The sequence below is a fragment of the Tamandua tetradactyla genome, chromosome 5, assembly GCF_023851605.1.
Source record: "Tamandua tetradactyla isolate mTamTet1 chromosome 5, mTamTet1.pri, whole genome shotgun sequence".
In the NCBI taxonomy this organism is placed as follows: Eukaryota; Metazoa; Chordata; class Mammalia; order Pilosa; family Myrmecophagidae; genus Tamandua; species Tamandua tetradactyla.
Genome location: NC_135331.1, coordinates 170,434,115 through 170,456,819, shown reverse-complemented (window position 1 = coordinate 170,456,819; position 22,705 = coordinate 170,434,115). Strand labels below are relative to the sequence as shown.

Sequence of the window (22,705 nt, the reverse complement as noted above, 5' to 3'; positions counted from 1 at the left end):
GTTGTGCGAGAAATAATCTGTTAAACATCATATGACCTTGATTCAAAGACTTTGGAATAACAGCTCTACTATCTACTTTCCGGAAAAGAAACAAACCTTATGATTAGAGCTTGGTAGTCCTTTTAAAGGAAATAAAACATTATTAGCCACTTAACGGATTTAGGAAACAAAAATGGTTCCAAACATTAAAAACATCACTTGAGTTACTTTCAGCCCCTCCCTTGAAAAAGCTTTTCAAGGCCACTGGTGAAGTTTCTCCTCCTTTACCTTGTCTCTCCTTCCTACCTTCTGGAGGGAGATGCTGATAAAAATTAAAAATTAAATAAAAGCCAACAGATGAGGTGTAGATCCAAGACCTAGCAAGTAGATTACATAGCACTAAATGGCTTCCCTTTTTCTGTGTTAAGTTGGCTTTGTAACTATTCAACCTTCATTCATTCCTCCAGTATTTACTGAGCATCTACTCTGTGCCAGCACTGTGCTGGGGACCTGGTGGTGAACAGACAAGGTCCATGTTTTCCTAAGTCTAGTAGGGAAGTCAGACAATAAGTGAACAAATCCATAAGAGTCATGATAAATGCAATGATGACAACGCACATGGTTAGTGCAAGAAAGACAATAAAACAAGAGAATGGCATTCAGCTAACTGGGTGAGGGTGGGCTTCTGTGAAGAGGTGGTACTGAGCTGAGACCGGAATGATGAGAAGTCAGTAAAGATCTATGGTAAAAACTCTGTGGGACTTGGAATATGTCATTGGTAACAGAGTCCAGGAGGTGTTAGAAACAGGGTAAGATAATGGGTAATTGGAGCTGAAGGGATACAGACTGTGCAACAGGACTAGATACAAAAACTCAAAAATGGACAGCACAATAATACCTAATTGTAAAGTAATCATGTTAAAACACTGAATGAAGCTGCAGCTGAGCTATAGGTTTTTTTTTTTGTCTGTCTGTTTGTTTGTCTTTTTTTTCTTTTTCCTTTTCTTTTTTTTTTACTATTATTATTTTTATTTTTTCTCTATATTAACATTCTATATCTTTTTCTGTTGTTTTGCTAGTTCTTTTCCTAAATCGATGCAAATGTACTAAGAAATGATGATCATGCATCTATGTGATGATGTTAAGAATTACTGATTGCATATGTAGAATGGAATGATTTCTAAATGTTGTGTTAATTTCTTTTTTTTCTTTAATTAATAAAAAAAAAAAAAAAGAAGTCTCCTAGCCACCAAGAATCTGGGAGAAACTAAACACAGCATCATGTTGGCCCTCTGGAGATGTCAAAGGAATGGAGTTACTGCCTAACACTGCCAAGTTCTCGTCTTTGCTCTTAAGGGGTAAAAAACACAACTATACGCACACATTCCAGCATACCTATGTATCTATACCTATATACAAATCTATCATTTTCCCAGTGTTTGCAGACCCCATAGTTCTAAAGTTGGCAAATCTAACAGAATAATGCTTACACAATGTGATGGTTACCTTCACGTGTCAACTTGGCCAGATTATGATGCTCAGGTGTTTGGTCAAACAAACACTGGCTTGATCGTTACTATGAGGATACTTTGTAGATTTAAATCATTAGTCAGTTGATTACATCTATGGATGATTACATCTACAATCAACAAAGGTGATTGCCTTCATCAATAAAGGAACTTGCATTCAATCATCTGGAGTTCCTGAGTTCACTCAGGAACAATGTCTCTAATTCAGCCAGCCACCTTCTCCAGGAGAATTCATGGAAAGCTTCATCAGTGGCCCCAAACTGAAGCGTACCCTACAGAATTCAGAGTTGCCAATCCCCATGGTCACTTGAGCCAATTCCTATAATGAATATCTTAACAATTACATATATATGTATACATATAAATCCTGCTGGTTCTGTTTCTCAGAAGAACCCTGAATAATATACATACCAATTTTTAAAATCACACAGTTGACCAAATGTAATATGGAAGCCTGGAAGGGATTCTGGAACCAGAGAAATCTAAATAAAATACCAGGCTTAGTTAATAATAATGTATCAACATCAGTTCATCAATTGTAACAAATGTGCTATGTTAAGACACAGGATGTTACTAATGGGGCAAATGGGTGTGCAGTATAAGGGAACTCTCTGTACTAGCTTCATAATTTTTCTGTAGTCTGAAACGGTTCTAAACTAAAAAGATTATTTAAAAAAAAATACAACTCTGTGGGTAGAGGAAATGGCAAGCTCAGGGTCTCTGAGATGGGGACAAGGCTTGAGGTGTTCAAGATAAAGATGGCCAGGGTGCTGGAATACAGTGAGCTGGTGAGAATGTAGGAGATGAGATCAAGAAGGGCAGAGATCACGCAAGGTGGGTTTTAAATGCAATGGGAAATCTCTGGAGAGTTGTATCTAAGACCGGGAGTTTGAAAATGTCATGCAAAGTTCATCCAAAAGCAGGAAGCGACCTGATGGCTACTGGCACCTTTGACCCTTTTCTAACTGAGGAAAAGTGAGCAGCAGGAATGGCCTGCCCTGTTCCCTGAAACTCCAACTATCGACCTGGATCCTCTGGAATATATCTGGCCTTCCCTAAGAAGACTGTAAAAGCCTGCGTGGTGAATTTTGTCCTAGACCACAGGACCCCCCTGAGGTCATGTTTTCCCCTTCTTAGAATTGCCCTCTAAGTCCTGGTCTTCATCACATCAGCCGGTTGCTGAAATAGGCCCAGCAGACCCTTATCTCCTCTTTATACTTCCGTACACACCTGATGCCCATCATGACCAAGCCTGAGCAACAGCGGGGCAAGGGTCATGGGTGAGGGCCAGGAGATAAGATGGGTCGAAGGGGGCTGGTCATTTTTGCCAGAGGAAGCATGACAGGAAGGACCTATCTGGTATTAGGAGTCAGAGCAGACAAGAGACTCGGTCCGTGGACTCCAGACTTGAGAGACTGGCTTGGGCACCATTCCAGCCAAGCTCCTGCGTCCGAGGTGGCCACACGAGTGAATGCACATTATTTGTCTTCTGTTTCATATGTGAGGGCATGGTTTCCCTGAAACCTTCAATGGCTTACCAAACTAAGAATAAATTATTTCGATCTATCTTGCCTATTTATTTTTCTTGCTTATTTTCTTTTCACTACTTTCCTGTGTGTACCCTGCCTATACAACAGCCAAACTTTATTATTACATTTCTGATCAGAAAAGAAAAAAAAAAAGACCAATAAATAAATTCTTGGGAAAAAAACAACACAAAATGTTGTTTTCCAACACCCTTCTTTTCCTAACTAGCTATGCCTTCCAGATCACCCTACTTCTTGGTTGGGCAGAGGTGGCTGTGCTTGGACCACCACAAGGTGCTCATGGTTCATTTGGGAGGAAGAGGTGACCCCACTTGGCTCTTTCCAGTTCCCTTGTAGGCTGGGCCCACCCCAAAGCGGGATCCCCATCCTTACTTCTCAGATTTCCCAACACGTTAGTCCCTCAGAGCTTCTCTCACCCTTACTGGGCACTCTACACCCCCTCCTTTGGCTCTGAATCTTCTTCTGTTGCCTGGTTGGGAGGGCTGCCCTTTTTCCCCTTGGACCCTCCTGCTTCTGGACCTGGCCGGGACCAAGTGCCTCCTAGTTACACATTCGCATAAGTCACCACCAGGCCTGGCTGGGCGCCAAGCCTTGCCCTCTTCTAGCTGCCCCAGGCCCAATGAGCATGTGGGCTTTAGCAGGAGAGAACCAAGAAAGTTGGGGGATGCTGCCAACCGTATCATTAGAACTGGTTGACTACTTCCCAGAGCTTTAGGCCAAGTTTTCATTTGTTTACTTTATTCCAAAAGGGAGTGCCGTATGCAGTGAATGCGTGAGTGTGTAGGTCCACTTAGGGGGAAGGAGTAGTGATTCTTTGTCTTCTGTGGGAATAATTTCTTCTATGGGTTCTAGAAACTTAGAGTAGGAATGGCAGTATGAGAGGGGTTCTTCAGGGTTGATATCTTATTAAAATAGGGGTCTTTGAGCTTTCCAATCAGAATACCAAACATGGTTTTATAGATTTTTTCTTTAGGGTAAAAAAAAAAATCAATTTTATGAAAACCATCAAGTAAATAGTAGTACAGAAATATGGCACACCTCATGGTAAAGGTGTTAAGTGGTATCTAGAACCTTCTGTTCTCAAAGCAAAAATTTGCACTGACCTTGTTTCTCCTTTCCCACGAAAGAGCCAGCACTGATCTTCCCTGTTTTCTTTGTCTTCCCTTGCAGATGGCCACGACTGCCCCAGAGCAGCCTACCAGCAAGTGGTCCAGCCAGCTCTGCCTGGACAGCCCCTTCCTGGGGGTAGCCCGAGAGGCCTTCCCCCTGTCCAGAAGGTCATCCTGAACTCTCCCAGCCCCCAAGCCCGCGAGGAGAGGCCTGCCCAGGGGGACGACGGCACCCCGGCATCCCTGAGGTACCAGTAGGCCACCTTTCATGCTTTTTTTGACATGGGCAAGCACCGGGAATCAAACCTGGGTCTCTGGCATGGCAGGCAAGAACTCTGCCACTGCGCCTCCGCCACACCGCCCCATGCATTTCTAACACGGGAAAGCATTAGACCAGTGCAACCAAGACGTGTAAAAACTCCGTAGCTTTGCTGTCCAGGACAGGGAGAAAATGCGCATTGGAACAACCCATAGAGACTTTTCAGGTCAGGAGGAAACGGAAGCTGTTTGACAAGAATCTCATTACCACTAGTGACTAATCAAAATTCTCTTGAAGGAGCGGCTCTTAATTTGCTCTAGAAGTAACACATTCTTCTTTTACTTTCAGATTACCTGGGCTGTTAGTCCAGAGAATAGATTTTTATTTTTTAACTGACTTCCACCATTACAGAGTTCAGCTTTATATCCCTAGTTTTTGTCGCTGCTTAAACCCATTCTGTATGTAAGGATTTTCAATTCAATTACTTCTCAATAGACATTAAAAGTCACCTGTTAATTTATTTTCCTTTGTAATAAAAACACTCAAGCATTTGAACCCTACCATTAATTCAGTCTCCTCTGCCTTCTTCCCGAAAAACAATTCTGCTTTCTCATGACTTCAATGCTCTAATCCTTTAATCATTTTTCTCCTCATTGTTCTCTTTTGACCCTTCTTCTAGTTTTCATTTTATCTTCATTTATGAATCTAAAATATACAGGAAATCTTATGTAAACGGACTGTCCTAATTTATGACAAATTGGGAAGAGTAGATGAAATGTTTGCTCTTGCTTAAGCACAACCTTTATATACCGCTCAGATTAAAGCTGTGCTTTCCGTTCTTATGGAAGGGAATAAAACATGAAGCTTCTATTAAAGCGGACTTCAGAAGTGAAGAAATTGGCAGCTCACTCAAAAATATGATTGGGAAAGAAACCTACTTCATTAATAATGACAGATAAGGTACATGCCTGCTCACCTTTTAACTCACAAAAAACACAAGTGTCATTCAGCTATTCTTCCCCAGATGGATTCCTTTGTTTTTTTTCCTGGGACTAAATGTTGGGATGGTTGGAAATGGCTGCTACAGGGGAAAAAAGCAAGGCTTGGTTTTTAATTTTAATTTTATTAGAGAAGTTGTGGGTTTACAGAGCATTCATGCATAAAAACTTATTTTTTAAAAAAACAAAATTCAAGCTCTTTAAAATGGAATGAAATAAAATGTGATTTTGCAGCACAACAGACACTATTGCAAAGAGAATATCTAAAATTCTAAGAAAACAAGCAACATTTAAGCATCTTTATGAAATATTTGGTGTTGACTAGGGGAGGAAAAGTAGTGTTTTTTTTTAAATAAACCTTTATTTTGAAATAATTTTAGACTTACAGAAAAGTTGCAAGGATGGTATAGAGTAATTGGTTTTTTGCTTGTTTGTTTTAACTTTTTTTGTTGTATGGTATAACATATATACAAAGTAAAGAAATAAAAAAAAATAGTTTTCAAAGCACTCTTCAACAAGTGGTTACAGGATAGATTCCAGAGTTTGTCATGGGCTACCAGATGATCCTCTTGTATTTTTCCTTCTAGCTGCTCCAGAATATAAGAGGCTAGAGGGCTTAAATACTTTTCTATCATCACAACTTTTTTCCTTCTTTTTTTTGTGAACAATAACATATATACAAAAAAGCTATAAATTTCAAAGCATAATACCACAATTAGTTGTAGAACATATTTCAGACTTTGACATGGGTTATAATTTCACAATCTTAGGTTTTTATTTATACCTGCTCTAAAATACTGGAGACTAAAAGAGGTATCAGTTTAATGCTTCAGCATTCATATTTGTTTGTTAAGTCCTATCTTCTGTGTATAATTCCGCCATCATCTTTGATCTTTCCATACCTCTCTTTAGGGGTGTTTGGGCTATGACAATTCTAAATTTTTTATATCGGAAGGGTCTGTCACTAATATGGGATAGGGAGATGGAACTATCTGATGTTCTGGAGAGGCTGGGCTAGGTTTCAGGACTTATCTGGACCAGGGACCCATCTGGAGGTTGTAGGTTTCTGGCAAGTTACTCTAGTGCCTGGAACCCTTGTGGAATCTTATATATTGCCCAAGGTGTTCTTTAAGATTGGCTGGAATGGTCCTTGTTGGGGGGTAGCAAGGTCTATCTGAAGCTTATGTAAGAACAACTTCCAGAGTAGCCTCTTAACTCTATTTGAACTCTCTCTTCCGCTGATACTTTATTAACTACACTTCTTTTCCCCCTTTTGGTCAGGATGGAATTGTTGATCCCATGGTGCCAGGTCTGGATTTATCCCTGGGAGTCATCTCCCACGTCGCCAGGGAGACAGACTTTTACTCCCTGGGTGTCATGTCCCACGTAGGGGAGAGGGCAATGATTTCACTTGCAGAGTCGGGCTTAGAGAGACTGAGGCCACATCTGAGCAACCACAGAGGCCCACCGGAAGTAACTCTTAGGCATGCCTATAGGTAGTTTAAGCTTCTCTGCTACCTACATGAGCTCCACAAGAGTAAGCCTCATGATCGAGGGCATGGCCTATTGATTTGGGTGTCCCTAAACTTTGACACAGTATCAGGGTATTCCCTGATGGTAAGGTTTAATAGTTCTGTATTCTTTCTCCCCTCCCTCAGGGACTTTGCCAATACTTTTTGATTATCTGCTTAATATACTCTGGGATGTTTCCGGGAATTAAAATAATCTATACAGTATTAAAGGACCTCGTTCTTATTCTGTGCTCCCTGTGTTTCAATTGTTCAAATGAGCTATACAGATAAGTTTAATTAGATTGTACTACAGAAAATTTCAGTTCCAGATCAAATAAACCTTTCTTCCATTGGTCTCAAATAGTATGTGTGGTTCAAAATATAGACACTGTCTTCCTTACCCTAGTGTTCTGAATTACTTTAACCCCAACCCATTTGGCTTCATTCTTATTAGAGTGATTGGCTTTGTAACATCAATATAAGCCTATTCTAAATCTCCATGGATTTATTTTATCATTTTAGGGTAATGAAAAATAAGTTCGGGTAATGAAGATAATTCTCCTTACTGATTATTTGAGAGAAAAACAATACAGAAAGTTTACTTTTTTATTAATCCCTATAATATTATTTTTATATGGGAGTTTTTCAATATTATCAAGGTCTTTATCAAAAGCACAGTTGGATTTTACAACTAAGCAACTTTGACAACCAAGGGATTTAACATGAAAGGGAAGTAGAATTGGATACCATTTAGCTAAGGGCATACTTTGTAGGAATTTTTTCTTCATATTAATAAAAGCATAAAATGAAAATAACCTCCCCAAACATTCACATTGTTGAAATATAGTGTAGCTGAGATTATGTATAATTTTATTTTAAATCCTATTATCTAAAACTTTCAAATTTTTTTATGCTTTGGGGAAAAATTATGAGAGCATCCACAACAATGTACGAAGACTGAGCAAATGTGTCGAGATTTTTTTCATGGAAACAGTTTTTAAAATTTATAATGCGAAACAATTTCAAACGCACAAAAATAACTGACTTCTATAGTCCTACCACTATTTTTAAAACATCAACAATTGTCACATTTGTTTCAGATTTTTTTTCATCTTTTTCTTTAAACTTTTCCTTTTTAAATAATTTCAAATTTATAAGACAGCTGTAAAAATAATACAAACCCTATAAAGAGAAGTTCAACATATATCCCCGGATACCCACATAGCACGATCTTAACATTTTGCCACATTTGCCATATTATTCTATACGTCAGCCCTATAATAATCTATTTTCTATTTTCTGAACATTTGAGAGCAGGTTGCACATACTGAACTCCTTAAATACACAATACTTTCACATACATTTCCAAAGAACGGGATATTCACTTATTTTATCACCTTAAGTACGGTTACCAAGTTCAAGAAATTTAACATTGATACAAAGCTTACGTTCTACATTCTGATTATTTCAAATGCCCCAATAATGTCCCCTTTTTCATTGTTTATTTTACATTGTCTTTATTTCATTTTCACTTTTAAAAATATTTTATTATCTTCCCACACAAACAGTCGTCCAAAGTATCCAATCAATGGCTCACAATATCATCACATTTTCATCACCATGATCATTTTTAGAACATTTGTATCCCTCCAGAAAAAGAAATAAAAAGAAAAAATTAAAAACTCATACATCCCATACCCCTTACCTGCCCCCGTCATTGACCACCAGTATTTCAGTCTACCCAATTTTATTTTTACCCCTTACATTCCGCCCCCATTTTAAATTTATTTTTTGTCCTTATTTTTTTTTAATCCTGTCTACACCCTGGATAAAAAGAGCATCAGACACAAGGTTGTGATGGTAAAATCTATACAGTTATATAATCATCTTCAAAAATCAAGGCTACTGGAATACAGCTGAACAGTTTCAGGTACTTCCCTCCAGCCACTCCAATATACCATAAGCTAAATAGGGATATCTATATATAATGCCTAAGAATAACCTCCAGGATAACATCTCAACTCTGTTAGAAATCTCTCAGCCACTGAAGGATTTTATTTCATTTCCTTTCTCATTCCCATGATGCTGGGTCCCGGTTTATCCTGGGAGTCTTGTCCCATGTTTCCAGGGAGTTTTACGCCCCTAGGAGTCATGTCCCACATAGGAGGGAGGGAAGTGAGTTCACCTGCCAAGTTAGCTTAGAGAGGCCACATTTGAGAGAAAAAGGGGGTTCTCTGGTGATGACTCCTAGGCATAATTATAAATAGGCTTAACTTCTCCTTTGCAGGAATAAGTTTCATGGGAGTGAGCCCCAAGATTAAAGTTCAGCCTGTTGAACTGGTTGTCCCAGTACTTGTGAAAATATCAGGAATTCCCCAGATGGTGAAGTTTAATATTTCCTCTTTTTTCCCCAGCCCACGAAGGGGACTTTGCAAGTACATTTTTATTCTCTGCCCAAATTACTCTGTGATTAAAGTGTGATATATCAGGGCATCACACTTACCTGTACAAACCCACATGATCTCATGCTCTATTCAAGATTCCATGTAATTATGGTGTTCGAATAAACTGACTATACAAGTTAAATTTGATAATGCAATACCCAAAATATAAATTTTGCACCAAACAAACATCTCTTCCCTTGGTCTCACACAGAATTTGAAGTTTTAAAATATGGACCATATCATTCTTTACCCTGTATTCTGATTTACCTTAGTCCTCTCCAGATCAGCTTCATTCATGTCCCTAGTTAAAGTCTGATCACTTTTTTAGCAGTTGCTGTATAGAGTAATGCTGACTTTCAGAGCTTCAGAGCTCAAACTCTGAGTCTCAGGTGTCACATAATACCCAGTTTCAGGGAACAATCAGATTACACAAATAGCTCATTATCTCGGAATTTAGAAATAACAGTTACAACTCCAGAATAGATGTGATTATTATAAGAGCTTGCAATCTAGGATGCTTTACAGTAGGCCAACCTGATGACCCATGCTCTCAATTCCAATGTCATTTTTTTTTGCATGGGCAGGCACTGGGAAATGAACCCGGGTCTCCGGCATGGCAGGTGAGAACTCTTTCACTAAACCATGGTGGCCCACCCCAGTAATGTCCTTTTGAGACTTTTCTCCTCCATTCTTTATCCCACCCAGGATCCTATATTGTATTTAATTGTCATCTCTTTAGTTGCCCACTCATTTTTGTTCCTCTTCCAGTGGGATTAATCACATTCACAATGTTACAGTACCCTCACCACCACCATTACTAGAACTTTCTCTTTACCCCAAACAGAAACCATGCACCCATTTTACACTGACTTCACATTGCCTCTGTCCCCTACCCCTGATAACATGTGCTCTATTTTCTATCTCTGTGAATTTGCATATTTCCTTAATTTTCTTTGCAGTTATCATGAGACTTAACATTCTAAATGTATAATAACCTTGTTTGGTATGGTGCCAACTTAACTACAGTAGAGTACACAAACTATGTTCTTATTCTCCTCCACCACCTTCCATCTTTATGTAGTTTTGGTCACAAATTACATATTTATACAGTATGAGTCCCAAACCCTTGATTTATCATAATATTTTATACATTTGCCTTTTAGATCCTTTAGGAAGCAAACTGTGGAGTTACAAGCCAAAAATGCAATAGTACTGGTATTTATACTCACTTATTTCATTATCTTTATTGGACATTTTTATTTCTTCATACAGTTTCAGTCAATCGTTGACTGTCCTTTCCTTTCAACCTATAAAATTTCCTTTTCTATTTCTGGTAGGACTGGTCTAATGCTGATGAAATCCCTTAGCTTTTGTTTATCTAGGGCTGTCTTAATCTCTCCCTCAATTTTGAAAGACACTTTTGCTGGATATAGAATTCTTGGCTCACAGTATTTTTCTTCCTTTCAGCACTTTAAGTAAGTCATCTCACTTCCTTCTTGCCATCACGTTTCTGATGTGACTGCAGTTAAATCCTATATAGGCTTCCGTGAGTTGTTGCCCTCTTTCAGCCTTCAGAATTCTCTATCATTGGCATTCAAAACTTTTATTATAATATGTCATGGTGTGGGTCTATTTAGGTTTACCCGTTTTGGAGTTCATTGAACTTCTTGGAAGTATATATCTATGTCTTTCATTAAAATCAGAAAGTTTTCAGACATTATTTCTTCACATATTCTCTCTGCCCCTTTCTCTCTTCTCCTTTGTGATCTCCCACTGTGCATATATTGGGACCCTTGATGGTGTCCCAAAGGTACCTCAGTCTCTGTTCATTTTTCTTCATTCTTTCTTCTCTCTACTCCTCACGTTGGAAGATTTTAATTGTCTTACCTTCAAGTTCACTCATTCCTTCCTCTGCCAGCTCCAATCTGCTGTTGTACCGTTCTAGGGAATTTTTTATTTTTGCTGCTGTGGTCTTCAGCTTTGTTTGGTTTCTTTCCACAATTTCTATTTCTTTATTCATATTCTTTTTCTGCTGTTTTCCTAATGCTTTCATTCTTTGTCCCTGTTTTCCTTTCAGTCTTTGAGCATATTTAGGACTTTTTTTTTTTAAATCTTTGTCTGGTATGTATCAGGTCTGGTCATTCTTGTTGACAGTTTCTGGCTCTTTAGTCTTCTCCTTTGCATAGGCCATCACTTCCTTTCTTTATATGTATTGTAGTATATTGTTGAAACCTAGACATTTTGATATTTTAATGTGCTACCATTGGAATTTAGACTCTGAGGTCTATTCCTTAAGCTTTATCCAGGTAGAGTTATGACAGAGGTTTCCTTGAAAGCCAGGAACTAACAAAAACAAACAACAACAAAAAACACCTTGCTCAGTCTTTGCAGATTGGCTTGAGAGTGCTTTCTTTCAGAGCTAAGCAAGACAATGAATTTGGAGAGCAACTCTAGGCAAAAGTATAGGGTCTTCCTTGGTCCTTTCTGTACCTGCATCTTGTCTTGGGCATGTGCATGTAGCCCTAGGAATTTCTCCATTTAGATGAATATTAAAGTCTTCTCTTTCCTAGGTAACCGCATCTTCTTAAGGTCTGGGCACTGTACTCTGTCCCATAGCCAGCAATCCCTTACTCCAGGAACCTACAATTTGATTGCTTTCCCACACTGTTCTGTAGAAGAACTCAATAAGCCACCTTCTACAGGCAGGGCAAGTTCTGGGATGGCAAGCCCACAGCAAGCATTCTGCCTCAGTCTCTCAGGGAGCCACCAGCCTGACTGTCCCAGACATACACACTCCCAGGATATGCATGAGGGTTACGATGCTCCCTCTTGTACTAGGAGTAGGAACCCCACTGGGGATGCTGGTTCCACAACAACAGGTGAGAGTGGGAGGAGGGGCCAGCAAGTGTGCCAGGGAGGACCCTACCGTTATTAAGATGCCTTTTACTTAACTTAGTACTTGCCCCATTACTGCAGCCCTTTAGCTCTTTTCTGGAGCATTGAGACGTTTCTGCTGGCTCTTGCTAGTTGTTCAAAGATTCTGTGGGGGTCAGTGCCCTGGAGCGTCTCACTCTGTCATCTTGATCAGGGCAGGGGCCTGCTATAGCTTCAGAATTTTTCTAAATAAAGAAGACATTACAGGTACAGTTTTAGTCCCCCTATCTGGATTTAGTTCAGAAAACAGAAACAATTCTAGCTGTTTTAAGCAGAAGGGGATTTAATATAGCAAATACAATGCCTACAAAATTGTTGGAGGCTGGAGGTGTGAACTTTAGGCCAGCTTCCAGGAATGGTCCCAGAGCAGCCCAAACAATGGCAGTGCTAAAGATGCTGCTGCTCTGCCGCAGTCAGGACATGGCAGAATCATAAAGCTGCCACTGGACCTCTAGACTCTAGGCTGCACTGCCATAGTACAATCCGGAATAAGGAAGCCTGCACTATTGCACTTTCAGACTCAGAACCAGCCTGTGCCTACCAGATGTGCACTGGCAAAAAAAAAAAAAAAAAAAAAAAAAACGGATGCCTGTGCCCTGCCTGTGACACTTTTGAAACTGGTGAAGGGACGCTGGAATGCTTCCCGAAGAGTATGTGGCAGCTCATGATGCTAATCTCCAACAGAAGCCACAGCCGTGGCAGAAGCACGGCCTTCATTTTCCTTCTGCCATCCAAATCGCACACGCATGCATCGGACTGGCCATCTCATGGAATATTCCTGGGATTGTTGGCAACCAAAATAATAATAAAATTGTTACATAACGATGTGGTAGTTAAGAGGTCTTCAAAGTCAGATTTTCATTCATATATTAATACCATAGATACTTTCAAACTTATATGGCCGTTTGCTTTTTGATAATTATTATCTACCAGGAGCTAGAAGTCACGTCTGTTATTTGAATGTCTATTTCACTAATCTTCTATGTCACCCATTAGTCTACTTTCTTTTGTTGGTGACCTTGTCTGCCCTGTGTGTGAGAAGTTTTCCCAATTAGACCATTCTAGAGCAGAGAAATCAAATCCCGCTCCGCTCTTTTGACTCCAAGCACAGGCCCTTAGACCTGGCAGCCCTCTGAGCTGCTCATTGACTAAAACTGCCTGGAGCGCCCCTCATCCATCTGTCTGGGGTAAGAAATGGGGCAGAGGAGAGCACTCACTGGTATCTTCCTATAGCATTTAAAGGCTTTCTGTCCCTCAAGTCTTGCCTTTGTTGAAAATGAAAATGTACTATATATGTGTTCTTTTCCAGGGACCAGCTATATAACCAGCCACCTCACAGAGCTGGAGTTCCTGAGGAGTCCTTGGAGTGTCCTGCAGAACTGAGGCCCCGGGGTCCCCAGGCTGCATCCCCAGCTGCCATCGCTAGACCCCCTAGGAACCCTCCCGCCAGAGGGACACTGAAAACAAGCAATTTGCCAGAAGAATTGCGTAAGTTGTTTGCACTGTTTTCTCCTTGTCAGGCCTTATACTTTGAGAGCACTTGAAGCTCGTTCATCCATAATCTCAAATATTTTTCATATGCAGAGGGAAATAAAATTTACTTTTCTTTGCTCTTTGCTAAAAAAGTAACCAGCCTTTTGTGCGAAAGCTTTGAATGATTCTGATACTACCGGGAATGCTCACAAACTGCTCACCACTAGATTTTCTTAAACATACACTCCAACAACAAATAACCCCAGCGCCTTTTCCCCTCTTCTAAATGATGCTCTTGAGTGGACTTTTCATGGACAGATTGATAGGCTGTCCATGTGGTATTGGTCAGGGAGCTCGTGGCTCACCATAAATCATCAGCAGCCATCAAGAACAAGGTCATTTCCTGTAGCAATGAGCAATCTTTTTTGGAAAAAAACGGTGTCACATTCTCCATACTGCTTCCCAACCGAATGCAAACTAAAACTTTTATTTAAAGAAACATTTGACTAAGTGTCAGGTGGTGATTCTTTTTCCACATTTTGCAGCCAGAACCAAAATGTTGAAATATCACCAAAATGTTCTCATATTAAGGTCAGTCAGTGCAGTGAGTTCCAGAAATCTTAAGAAAACAGCTTCTACTTATGAAATTGTCATATTCTGTCATGCTTGCTAGAGAAGCTCAGATAATTCTAATAAGCCCTTACCAAATCTGGACATCTTTTTGGCCCGCACTTGAAATGAAGCCCTGAGCATTTGCTAATCCCTGCTGTGTGGGGTGTAGTCAGGGCATGCGGTCTGTGCTCTTATATTTCTCTGAAAGATTTCTAGCACAGTGAGCCATTGTTGTTTTTTCACTCAAATGATTTTTTTTTTTAAATGGACAGGCACCAGGAATCGAACCCAGGTCTCTTGCATCAAATGATTTTTTTTCCTGAAAATCTTCTTGATAGCCTAAGCACTTAAAATTTGAACATTTCTGGAGAACTGATGCTGTCCTGCATATGTTACCGTTCTGGTATCAGTGTATAGACCCTATTAATCTTAGCATAATCTACAAAGGGAGCCCTAAAATTGCTCACATAGGAATTGGTTGAATATTATGTGTTGAGAATAAAATGAATTGAGTGCCATCATCATGTGAGCCCGGGTGCTTATGTGATCAACGTGACCGTTACACGCACTTCCGTTTGAGAGGGGTGTTAGAAAAGCAAAAACCTGAGGGCATATGAATACTTCCCGACTTATTTTCTCTCCAATCTTTCTTTCTTCTCCACCCTCTGCTTCAAGTGCCTCCTGAGATATGGTCAGTCCATTCCAGACCAAAGGCCAACACAGAGAGATTATTCATCTCTCACTTCAAATTGCTAAACCAGGTCATTGCCCTAAGCCTGAGCAAACACTGGTTCTCACTCTTACTGGGATGAGCTGGGCTGCACTGCATTGTCTGCTGCTCTAGGTTGATGAAGGGACAAAGGAAGGAGTCAGCTTTGTTGGGCTACCCAGGGGTGAAGGCTCTCCTTCAAGTCGCTGAATTTCTTACATTTCTGAGATGCATGTTGGGCTACTTCTGCCTCCTTACGTAAGTGAGTGGATGGGGGAATGAGGGGCAGGGGTACCACTTTCCCCTGCTCCCCTCACTCTTGTGAAGCACAGTTCTGGGGTGGCTGAGAGTACCAAGAGATGGAGAGGAGCCTGCCGGGTAGCCTCCTTTATCAAGTCTCTATTTCTCTGACAGGCTATGAGAGTATTCCTTGGGCACAGCACTCAGTGTCTCAAGGAAACCAGGTGGTGGCGTGATTCTAAGGGCCAGATTCTGGGTGGCAGGTTTTTGTTAAAGAATCCCGTGGCCTTTCAGAAGGCTACTGGGCCTGTCCCTAGCATGCCACTCCTGTCCTTGTCCTTCTTATTTCCACTTGTCCATCCATGCACACATGCCCTTAGACAGATCCTTTACCAAGGGCCTGGGGAGCTCTGCCCTGACTATACCACTGCAGGTATAAACCCTTAGATCCCCTCAGGTTTACTTGCATTATTCCAGAAGGGTAAAAGACAGTATACAATTCAGATGCATTGCTTAGAATTGAACAAATTGGCCAACTTCTAATAACTATGAAAAATCTCTCTTTTAGGAAAAGTCTTTATCACTTATTCTATGGACACAGCCATGGAGGTGGTGAAATTTGTGAACTTTTTGTTGGTAAATGGCTTTCAAACTGCAGTAAGTATTTTATCCAAGGAGAAGGCTGAATAGTTAGAGAGTACAATGAAAACAAAACCAAAAGGAGAAAATGTATAAAGAGCGGTTGATGCTTTCAACTGTATCATTTGGTTTAATTTATGTGATTGTGCACTAAATGCTTATGGATTTAGGTAATGATTTTCTGGGCTTTAAACTAATTAAGCCCCCAGCATGTTCTTTTGTCCTGTATGCATTTTGAGGTGACCTGAGTCCCTCTGACAAGCAACAGCTGTGGTCACACCGACTGCATATGCAGCCGGGCCCCTGGCCTGAAAGAAATGCTCGGCTCCTGCTGCACTTTGAACCTTTGTCCTTTTTCACAGATCACGCCCATTTGGATTATGCTTCCTGTGATACCAGAAACTGCAGATTTTACCAGGGTCACCTGCTTATTTAATCAGGTCCTTTTACAGTGTGTTGCAGTGGGAGGTTTGAAGCAAGACCCCTGCAGCCTGGTCCCCAGCCATGCTCAGTTGCCCGGCCAACCTTGGTGCAGCAGCCAGGCTTCCGGTCAGGGGACAGCAGGGCAGGTTCCCAGCCAGTCTTGTCTGGTTCTAGGACGAGGTGGATTGAACCCAGCCCTGCCTGAGATCCAGGGCCAGGAAATAACTGGGAGCACAGTCACCTCCTATCCCCCTGCAGTCACGTGAAATAGCACAGCTTAAAGCCAAGTAATTGTATCTTTAGGATAAATAAAATACCACAGGAGGCTACTTGGAGGGACTGGCTTTCCTCAAACGCTGCCATCACCTCTTGCCTTTCCCAGAGGCTTCCTCTGGGTATTTGGTGACAGTGGATTCTGGAGAGTGGTGAAAAATAAAGGGAAATGTCTATGAATAGGAATATTCAAGGATAAAGGGAACACAGTGTCTGAATATCAATTTTAAAGGTTATTTAGCAGCGTTTAAAGGTTTTTATTTGAATTTTTTTCTTGAACCAGTATTGCCATGTTTTCTCTTTTATTCCCCCTCACTGGGAATGCCTGAAAGTTTTTTTTTTAAAACAACAATGTACAATTTATATAATCCAACTTCACAACGATGTAGAGACCAACATTTTGCTTTCTCATTTCCAGAATAAGTATTATGGTACCTAGGACGTAAACTCAAATTACAAGGCATATGGCCAACACTTCAGAAAAGATCTTAATTTTTTTGGTCATTTCCAAATAATACTGACTGCCCCTGGCAAGGGTTCCAGGTTTTCACGGCCTCCCACAGCCAAGAGCTGCTTAGGCAGAATTTCCATCTGTCCTTGACCCTCACACTATGAAATCTTCAGGTGGAATCAAACAGCCCCATCCTGGACAGAAGTGACTATTCTAATACATCAAGAGCCCCTTAGTGGAATGAAAAAACTCATGGGTAATTTAAAGAGAGTTTAATAAAGGGGCCGTTTACAAAACTGCAGGCAGTTTTAGGGAATCCATAAAGAACAGTGTGATTTCCTGGGGCTAGCAAAAGCAGGGCCTTTTGACCACCCCTAGGTCTAAAGAGGCAAGGGGGCAGTAGCTACTGGAGCCTGAAGAGATGGCTGTGTGGAGGAGCTGAGCTGACAGGAGCTGCAGATTTGGTAGAGATGGAAATACACCGCACATTGTATCTCCCAGAATGTCCAACTCAATAGGAGGGTATAGTTTATAATAATAATGACCATTTATTGACTACTTCAGGCCAGGCATTTTGATATGCTTTTTCCATGTTACCTCACTTTAAGCTTCACAACCACTCTAGAAAGTAGGTGTATGAACCACAGATTACAAGTGAAAACGATAGGACGGAGCATTCCGGTAACACTTCCAAATCATGCAGCTAGGAAGCGGCAGAGCCAAGAATAGAATCCAGGCTGACCATCAGTCTCTTCTCAACCTTGACATTAGACTTGAGGTTGCCTCTCCCTGATATGATGGAAATGGATTACTGATATAACCGCAAAGAGCTACAAAAGCTTTAGCTAATCGAGATTGCCTAGTGGAGTAGTTAACCATCAGGCATTTTAAAACCCAGAGAGTATGCAAACCCAGAGAAAGGCCATTCCATTTTTGATGTTCTGTTAATAAATGAATACTCTGAGCTCACATTATGCACCCCCATGTATTAGACTGTTTGCCTTCACAAGGCATCATCCCTTTCTGTAAGAAGTTTAGAATCAGGTTGAGTCAACAGGGCAGATAGAAATGAGATATTCAGTAGTGAAAGAATGTAATTATAATAATGGGTTAATTGTCTAGCGCCATGAGCAGTCTCCGTGGGGTAGAGTTAGGTGAGTTGAGGAGGAGGGGTTAGCGTGTGGGAGGACTCACCGAGCAGGGGACGTGTGCTGTGCTTTTAGGATGCTGGGAACAGCATGTGGGGAGTAGAGAGAGTGTGTGTGTGGAATGGAGAAGTGAGGTGCGATCGCAGATTGGAAGCGCGCTGGAGCACTGGAACTTGACTTGGTAAGTTCCTAAATGATGGAGTGATATTTAGGACAATTAACCCAGGAGTAGTGAGGCTGAAGCAAATAGCTCCTCCCCAGGGACACTCTCCCTGAGTAATCCTTTCTAGTATATAATCCCTCTCCCCATCAAGCATTCCTTGTACACACACACACACACACACACACACACACACACACACACACACGATTCTGGCTGCAGCACAAGTCTGAGCCCAAGCAAGTCCCTTTTATTTGGTCTTCTATAAAATAACTGGTTTTTCTCCTCTTCAAATTTCCCTTCATACACCTAAAGACCAATATTAAACATCAGTCTTTTTGAGGCCCAAGAGCTCTACTTCTTGACTCTCATCATAAACCTTTTCCCCACCATCTCAGTAATTGTTTTTGTGACCGTTTCTTGGATCTGCTCCAGGTTTCATACAATCCCTTTGAAACATATAGATGGAAACTGGACTGAATATTACAATAATGACCTGCCTAATGCAAGGGAAGCACCGCAGTTGATTCTCAGTACTTGTGTGCTACACATCCACTAAAATGTTCCAGAATCAGGTTTGCCTATCAAATTGCAGCCATATATATCTATATATATTGCTGGCTTACATCCAACTTGGGGTCCACTGCTTCTCTCAGATTTTTTGTAAAACATAATTATGTAGCCATGGATACATTTCAGTGTGTTACCTCTATATCCTAATTATGGATATTAGTACGTTTTAAATGCCTACTAATGTTGAAATTAGGAACATTTTAAGAAACTTGCATTTGATTTTTTAGATTTCTGTGCTCTGCCCCATACAAAAGCATTAGTAACTTTTTGAGTCTTACACATATATAGTCTCTTGTGTTATCTCTTAATGGGAATCTAGAGAAAACTTTGTCATGAACAACAGCCACCTCCCCCATCTTTTTTCTAGATTGACATATTTGAGGATAGAATCCGAGGAATTGATATCATTAAATGGATGGAGCGCTACCTGAGAGATGTAAGTACATACCGCAGTGCTGAGATCGCTTTGCGGTGGGAAGGACAATTATCTTGTGAAGTTACGTTATTAAATAGGCGCTGGCGTACAAGTTCAGGTCCAAAGCTGAGAAGGTCCCGACAAAGCCTCCCTCGGGGGGAGCTGTGCAAAGACTTGGAAAGGAAGGATGGGGTCGCCCCCTGGACGGTGCACGGGCAGGAAAATAAGGGTCAAATCAGACACAGGTGGTTGATAACAATCTGAGCAAACACATTTTTTTTTTTTAGCAGAATAGGAAATGAGGAAAGGAAGGTGGGGCAGGGTGAGGTGGGGCGGGGAAGCGACAGAATTCAATCTAATCTGAGGCCAGCCCAGCCGTTTTGGAGGATTGGGCTGCCCCGCAGGCTGCGCAGCGCGCGCGCTCGCGCGCACACACACACACACACACACACACACACACACACACACACACACACACACACACACACACACACACACACACACACACACACACACACACACACACACACACACACACACGAGGCGCCCGCTCGCAGCCCCGTGATTTGTTTTCCACCGACAGAATCTATAACCAGCCCCTGGGACACTTGTGTCTTAACAAGATAGAAATCGATCGCTGCCAGCGTGGCCGCGGAGGCCGCCTCCTCGTGCGGGAGCCGGCGGGGGCGCGCGGCGCGGGTGGCGGCGCCGCCTTTTGTCTGCAGCCTGACGCTGGCTTTGTGCGGCAGCCCCCGCGCCTCCCGCCCGTGCTGCCGCGCGCGCCCGCCGAGACCCCGCAGGCGGCAGCGCGGTCACCCCCGGCGTGCGGGCCGCGGCGGGGAGGGCGGCGGTGTTCATCCCGCTCCTCCAGAGCCTGTCTGCCGCGGCGCCGCCTCGCCCGGGACCCCCCGCTTCCATCGGGCGTTTATTCGTGGTGGCTGCGGAAGGTGGGGGGGCCAGGGCGCCCCGACTTAGGGGAGCTCCTCTCTGCCACTTGTGCGTCTTCGTGTGGGGGGGGGGTGCAGGGGAAGGAGGAGCAAGAAGGAAGGTGGGGGCGAGGGGTCGTCAAAGCGCCTGCCGCCCCACCCACGCCCCCACCTCTTGAGCATGTCCGAGGGCGCTGGGGCTCCTGCAGGCCAGTTTCCAGCCTGCCTTCCCCCAGCGCACCACGCTTTCCACTTCCATAAACATGCTTTTCTTCCTTTCATTAACAGAAGACAGTGATGATAATCGTAGCAATCAGCCCCAAATACAAACAGGATGTGGAAGGCGCCGAGTCGCAGCTGGACGAGGATGAGCACGGCTTACATACTAAGTACATTCATCGGATGGTGAGTGGGGAGGGAGCCGCGGCGCCTGGGCCCGCAGAGGCCGCTGGACCCCTGCCCCGCGAAGGCCCGTTCTTCCCGCGCACCCGGGGGGGTGGCCGGGTGAGGCTGGCGGAAGAGCCCCGGCCCCGCCAAGTCAGGAGTGGGGGGCTGTTGGTCCCTGCACCGTCTACCTTTGAGGCCATGGCTAGGTCACCACGCCCCTGGGACGCAGTGTTCCTATCAGCACGAGGGGAGTTTGATCTGTGATCTCTAAGTTGCAAGGCTCTGGAAAGCAGTGCTCTGCTGGCTTGGGTATTTACCAACAAATGTGAAGTCCTGGGAGGGACAGCGCGGTGACAGCAGAGGGCTCCTGAATCTGTGTCATATTCTCTCCTCTGCCCTCCCTCAACCCCCAGAGACGGAGCCGCAGAGCGAAAAGGGCACACGCTGTTGGGTCAGAACTTGATGCAAATTTTTCTTCTCACATATAGCTGTGCGCGGTGGGCCCACCGCTTCCATCTCTTTGTGCCTTCATGTCCCCATTGCGAAAATGGGTCTTTAATACAAAGCAGTGTTCTTGTGAAGATTAAATGAGATAATGTTTGTGAAGTGTCTGGGCCATATCAGATGCTCAGACAAGGGAAGGACACACGAGGAGCATTCCATAGCCACACTTCAACTGTGGGGCTCAGTCAGAGTAAAAGCAGTAGGAGAAATTTATAGGAAATTAGATTTTCTGTGACAGAACATTCTGACCAAAAGTATCACCCAGCTTTGGAACTGGCCGTTTTATGGGGCAGCAGTCCTCAGGTTGCCCTTGATTGCAGGGGTGCTGTGGAGGCAGTTCCTGCTTTACCAGGATGCTGGACTGGCCTTATGACTTCCAGACTGTTCTGTGGAGTCCCTCAAGGGGTCCCCATGCCTGCTGGGGCTGGGGTTGGCCCAGGGCCTACCTCCCCCACCTCAACCAGAGCTAGTCTGTGTTTCTCAAACTTTGTGCTTCACCAAGGCTTCCAAGATTTAAAAAGGCTTGGAAATCACTGGCCCTGACCTTGTAAGCTCCCTTTCAGCTCTAGCGATCCACGAGGGGAGAAGGCGCTGGAATGGGCATAAGGGATCACAGACTAAGACAGGGAGATGGGGCAGGAAGCAGGAGAGGCCCAGACAAAATAAGTAAGCAGCCTGACACAGAGGGCAGTCGGGCCGTCTACAGTCGGGCATGCAGCTTTAACTCGAGAGGAGCTGACTTCAGTCCCAGGTCTGTCCTGTGGGTGAGGGGTGTGGGAAAAGGGCAGGGTGGGGGTTCCCCATCTGAAGCCTCAGCACTCCATCTCCTCTGCCACCAAGTGCTGACCACTCATTTAAGCTCAGAACCAACTCAAAAAGTAAAAGCAGAGGCAAGGCGGTGAGGCCAGAGAAAGGCCAAGGAGCCAGGAGATGCTGATCAGTGTCCCTCCTGTTCCAGCCTCACCACAGTCTGAGAACCCATGGGCGTGGCCCAGGAAAAAAAATGCCTTTCTAGAAGTAAACTGCCCTAAAAACTCCTGGCTGGCTCTGGGTCCCACCATGCCTTGGCTGCCTGCCGCTGTCTGCCTGGCCCCAGAGCACCCCGTGTCCTGTCTGCATCTCTAAGAACCTGCCAACCCCGGGCACTGACAGCTGGTGTGTGGGATGGTCTCCAAGTCCATAGCAGTGCCTGAGGAAACCTGCCCAGCCTTGCTGGTGTGTGGCCAAGTCAGGCACTGACAGGCAGCACTATCTCAGAGCTTCTTTGTGCCTAAATGCAAACTAGATCACCTCCAAACTTGGCTTCTCTTGGAGCAAGGATGACTCACACCACCTCATTACAGGAGGGGATGTAGAGGCCAGGTGCAGGAACACCCTCCGCCCACCTGGTGATGTTCTGGGCCCCTCCAGGCAGCATAAAACCCCAGGACAATGAGAACTTGGTCATGACGGAGGGAGTAAA

The 22,705-nt window shown here is 43.1% G+C and overlaps 1 protein-coding gene across 3 annotated transcripts in view; it reads left to right on the top strand.

The window, feature by feature from the left end:
- The window catches only part of TRAF3IP2 (TRAF3 interacting protein 2), a 48,499-nt gene that overhangs the window by 21,186 nt on the left and 4,608 nt on the right, over window positions 1–22,705 (top strand). Inside the window, exons 3-7 of one of the 3 annotated variants that reach the window (XM_077162679.1) lie at window positions 4,226–4,412; window positions 13,620–13,798; window positions 15,913–16,001; window positions 19,379–19,447; window positions 20,641–20,757. In XM_077162679.1, the coding sequence (XP_077018794.1) occupies window positions 4,226–4,412; window positions 13,620–13,798; window positions 15,913–16,001; window positions 19,379–19,447; window positions 20,641–20,757 (641 nt within the window). The other 2 variants (XM_077162680.1, XM_077162681.1) reach the window with 2 other exon arrangements.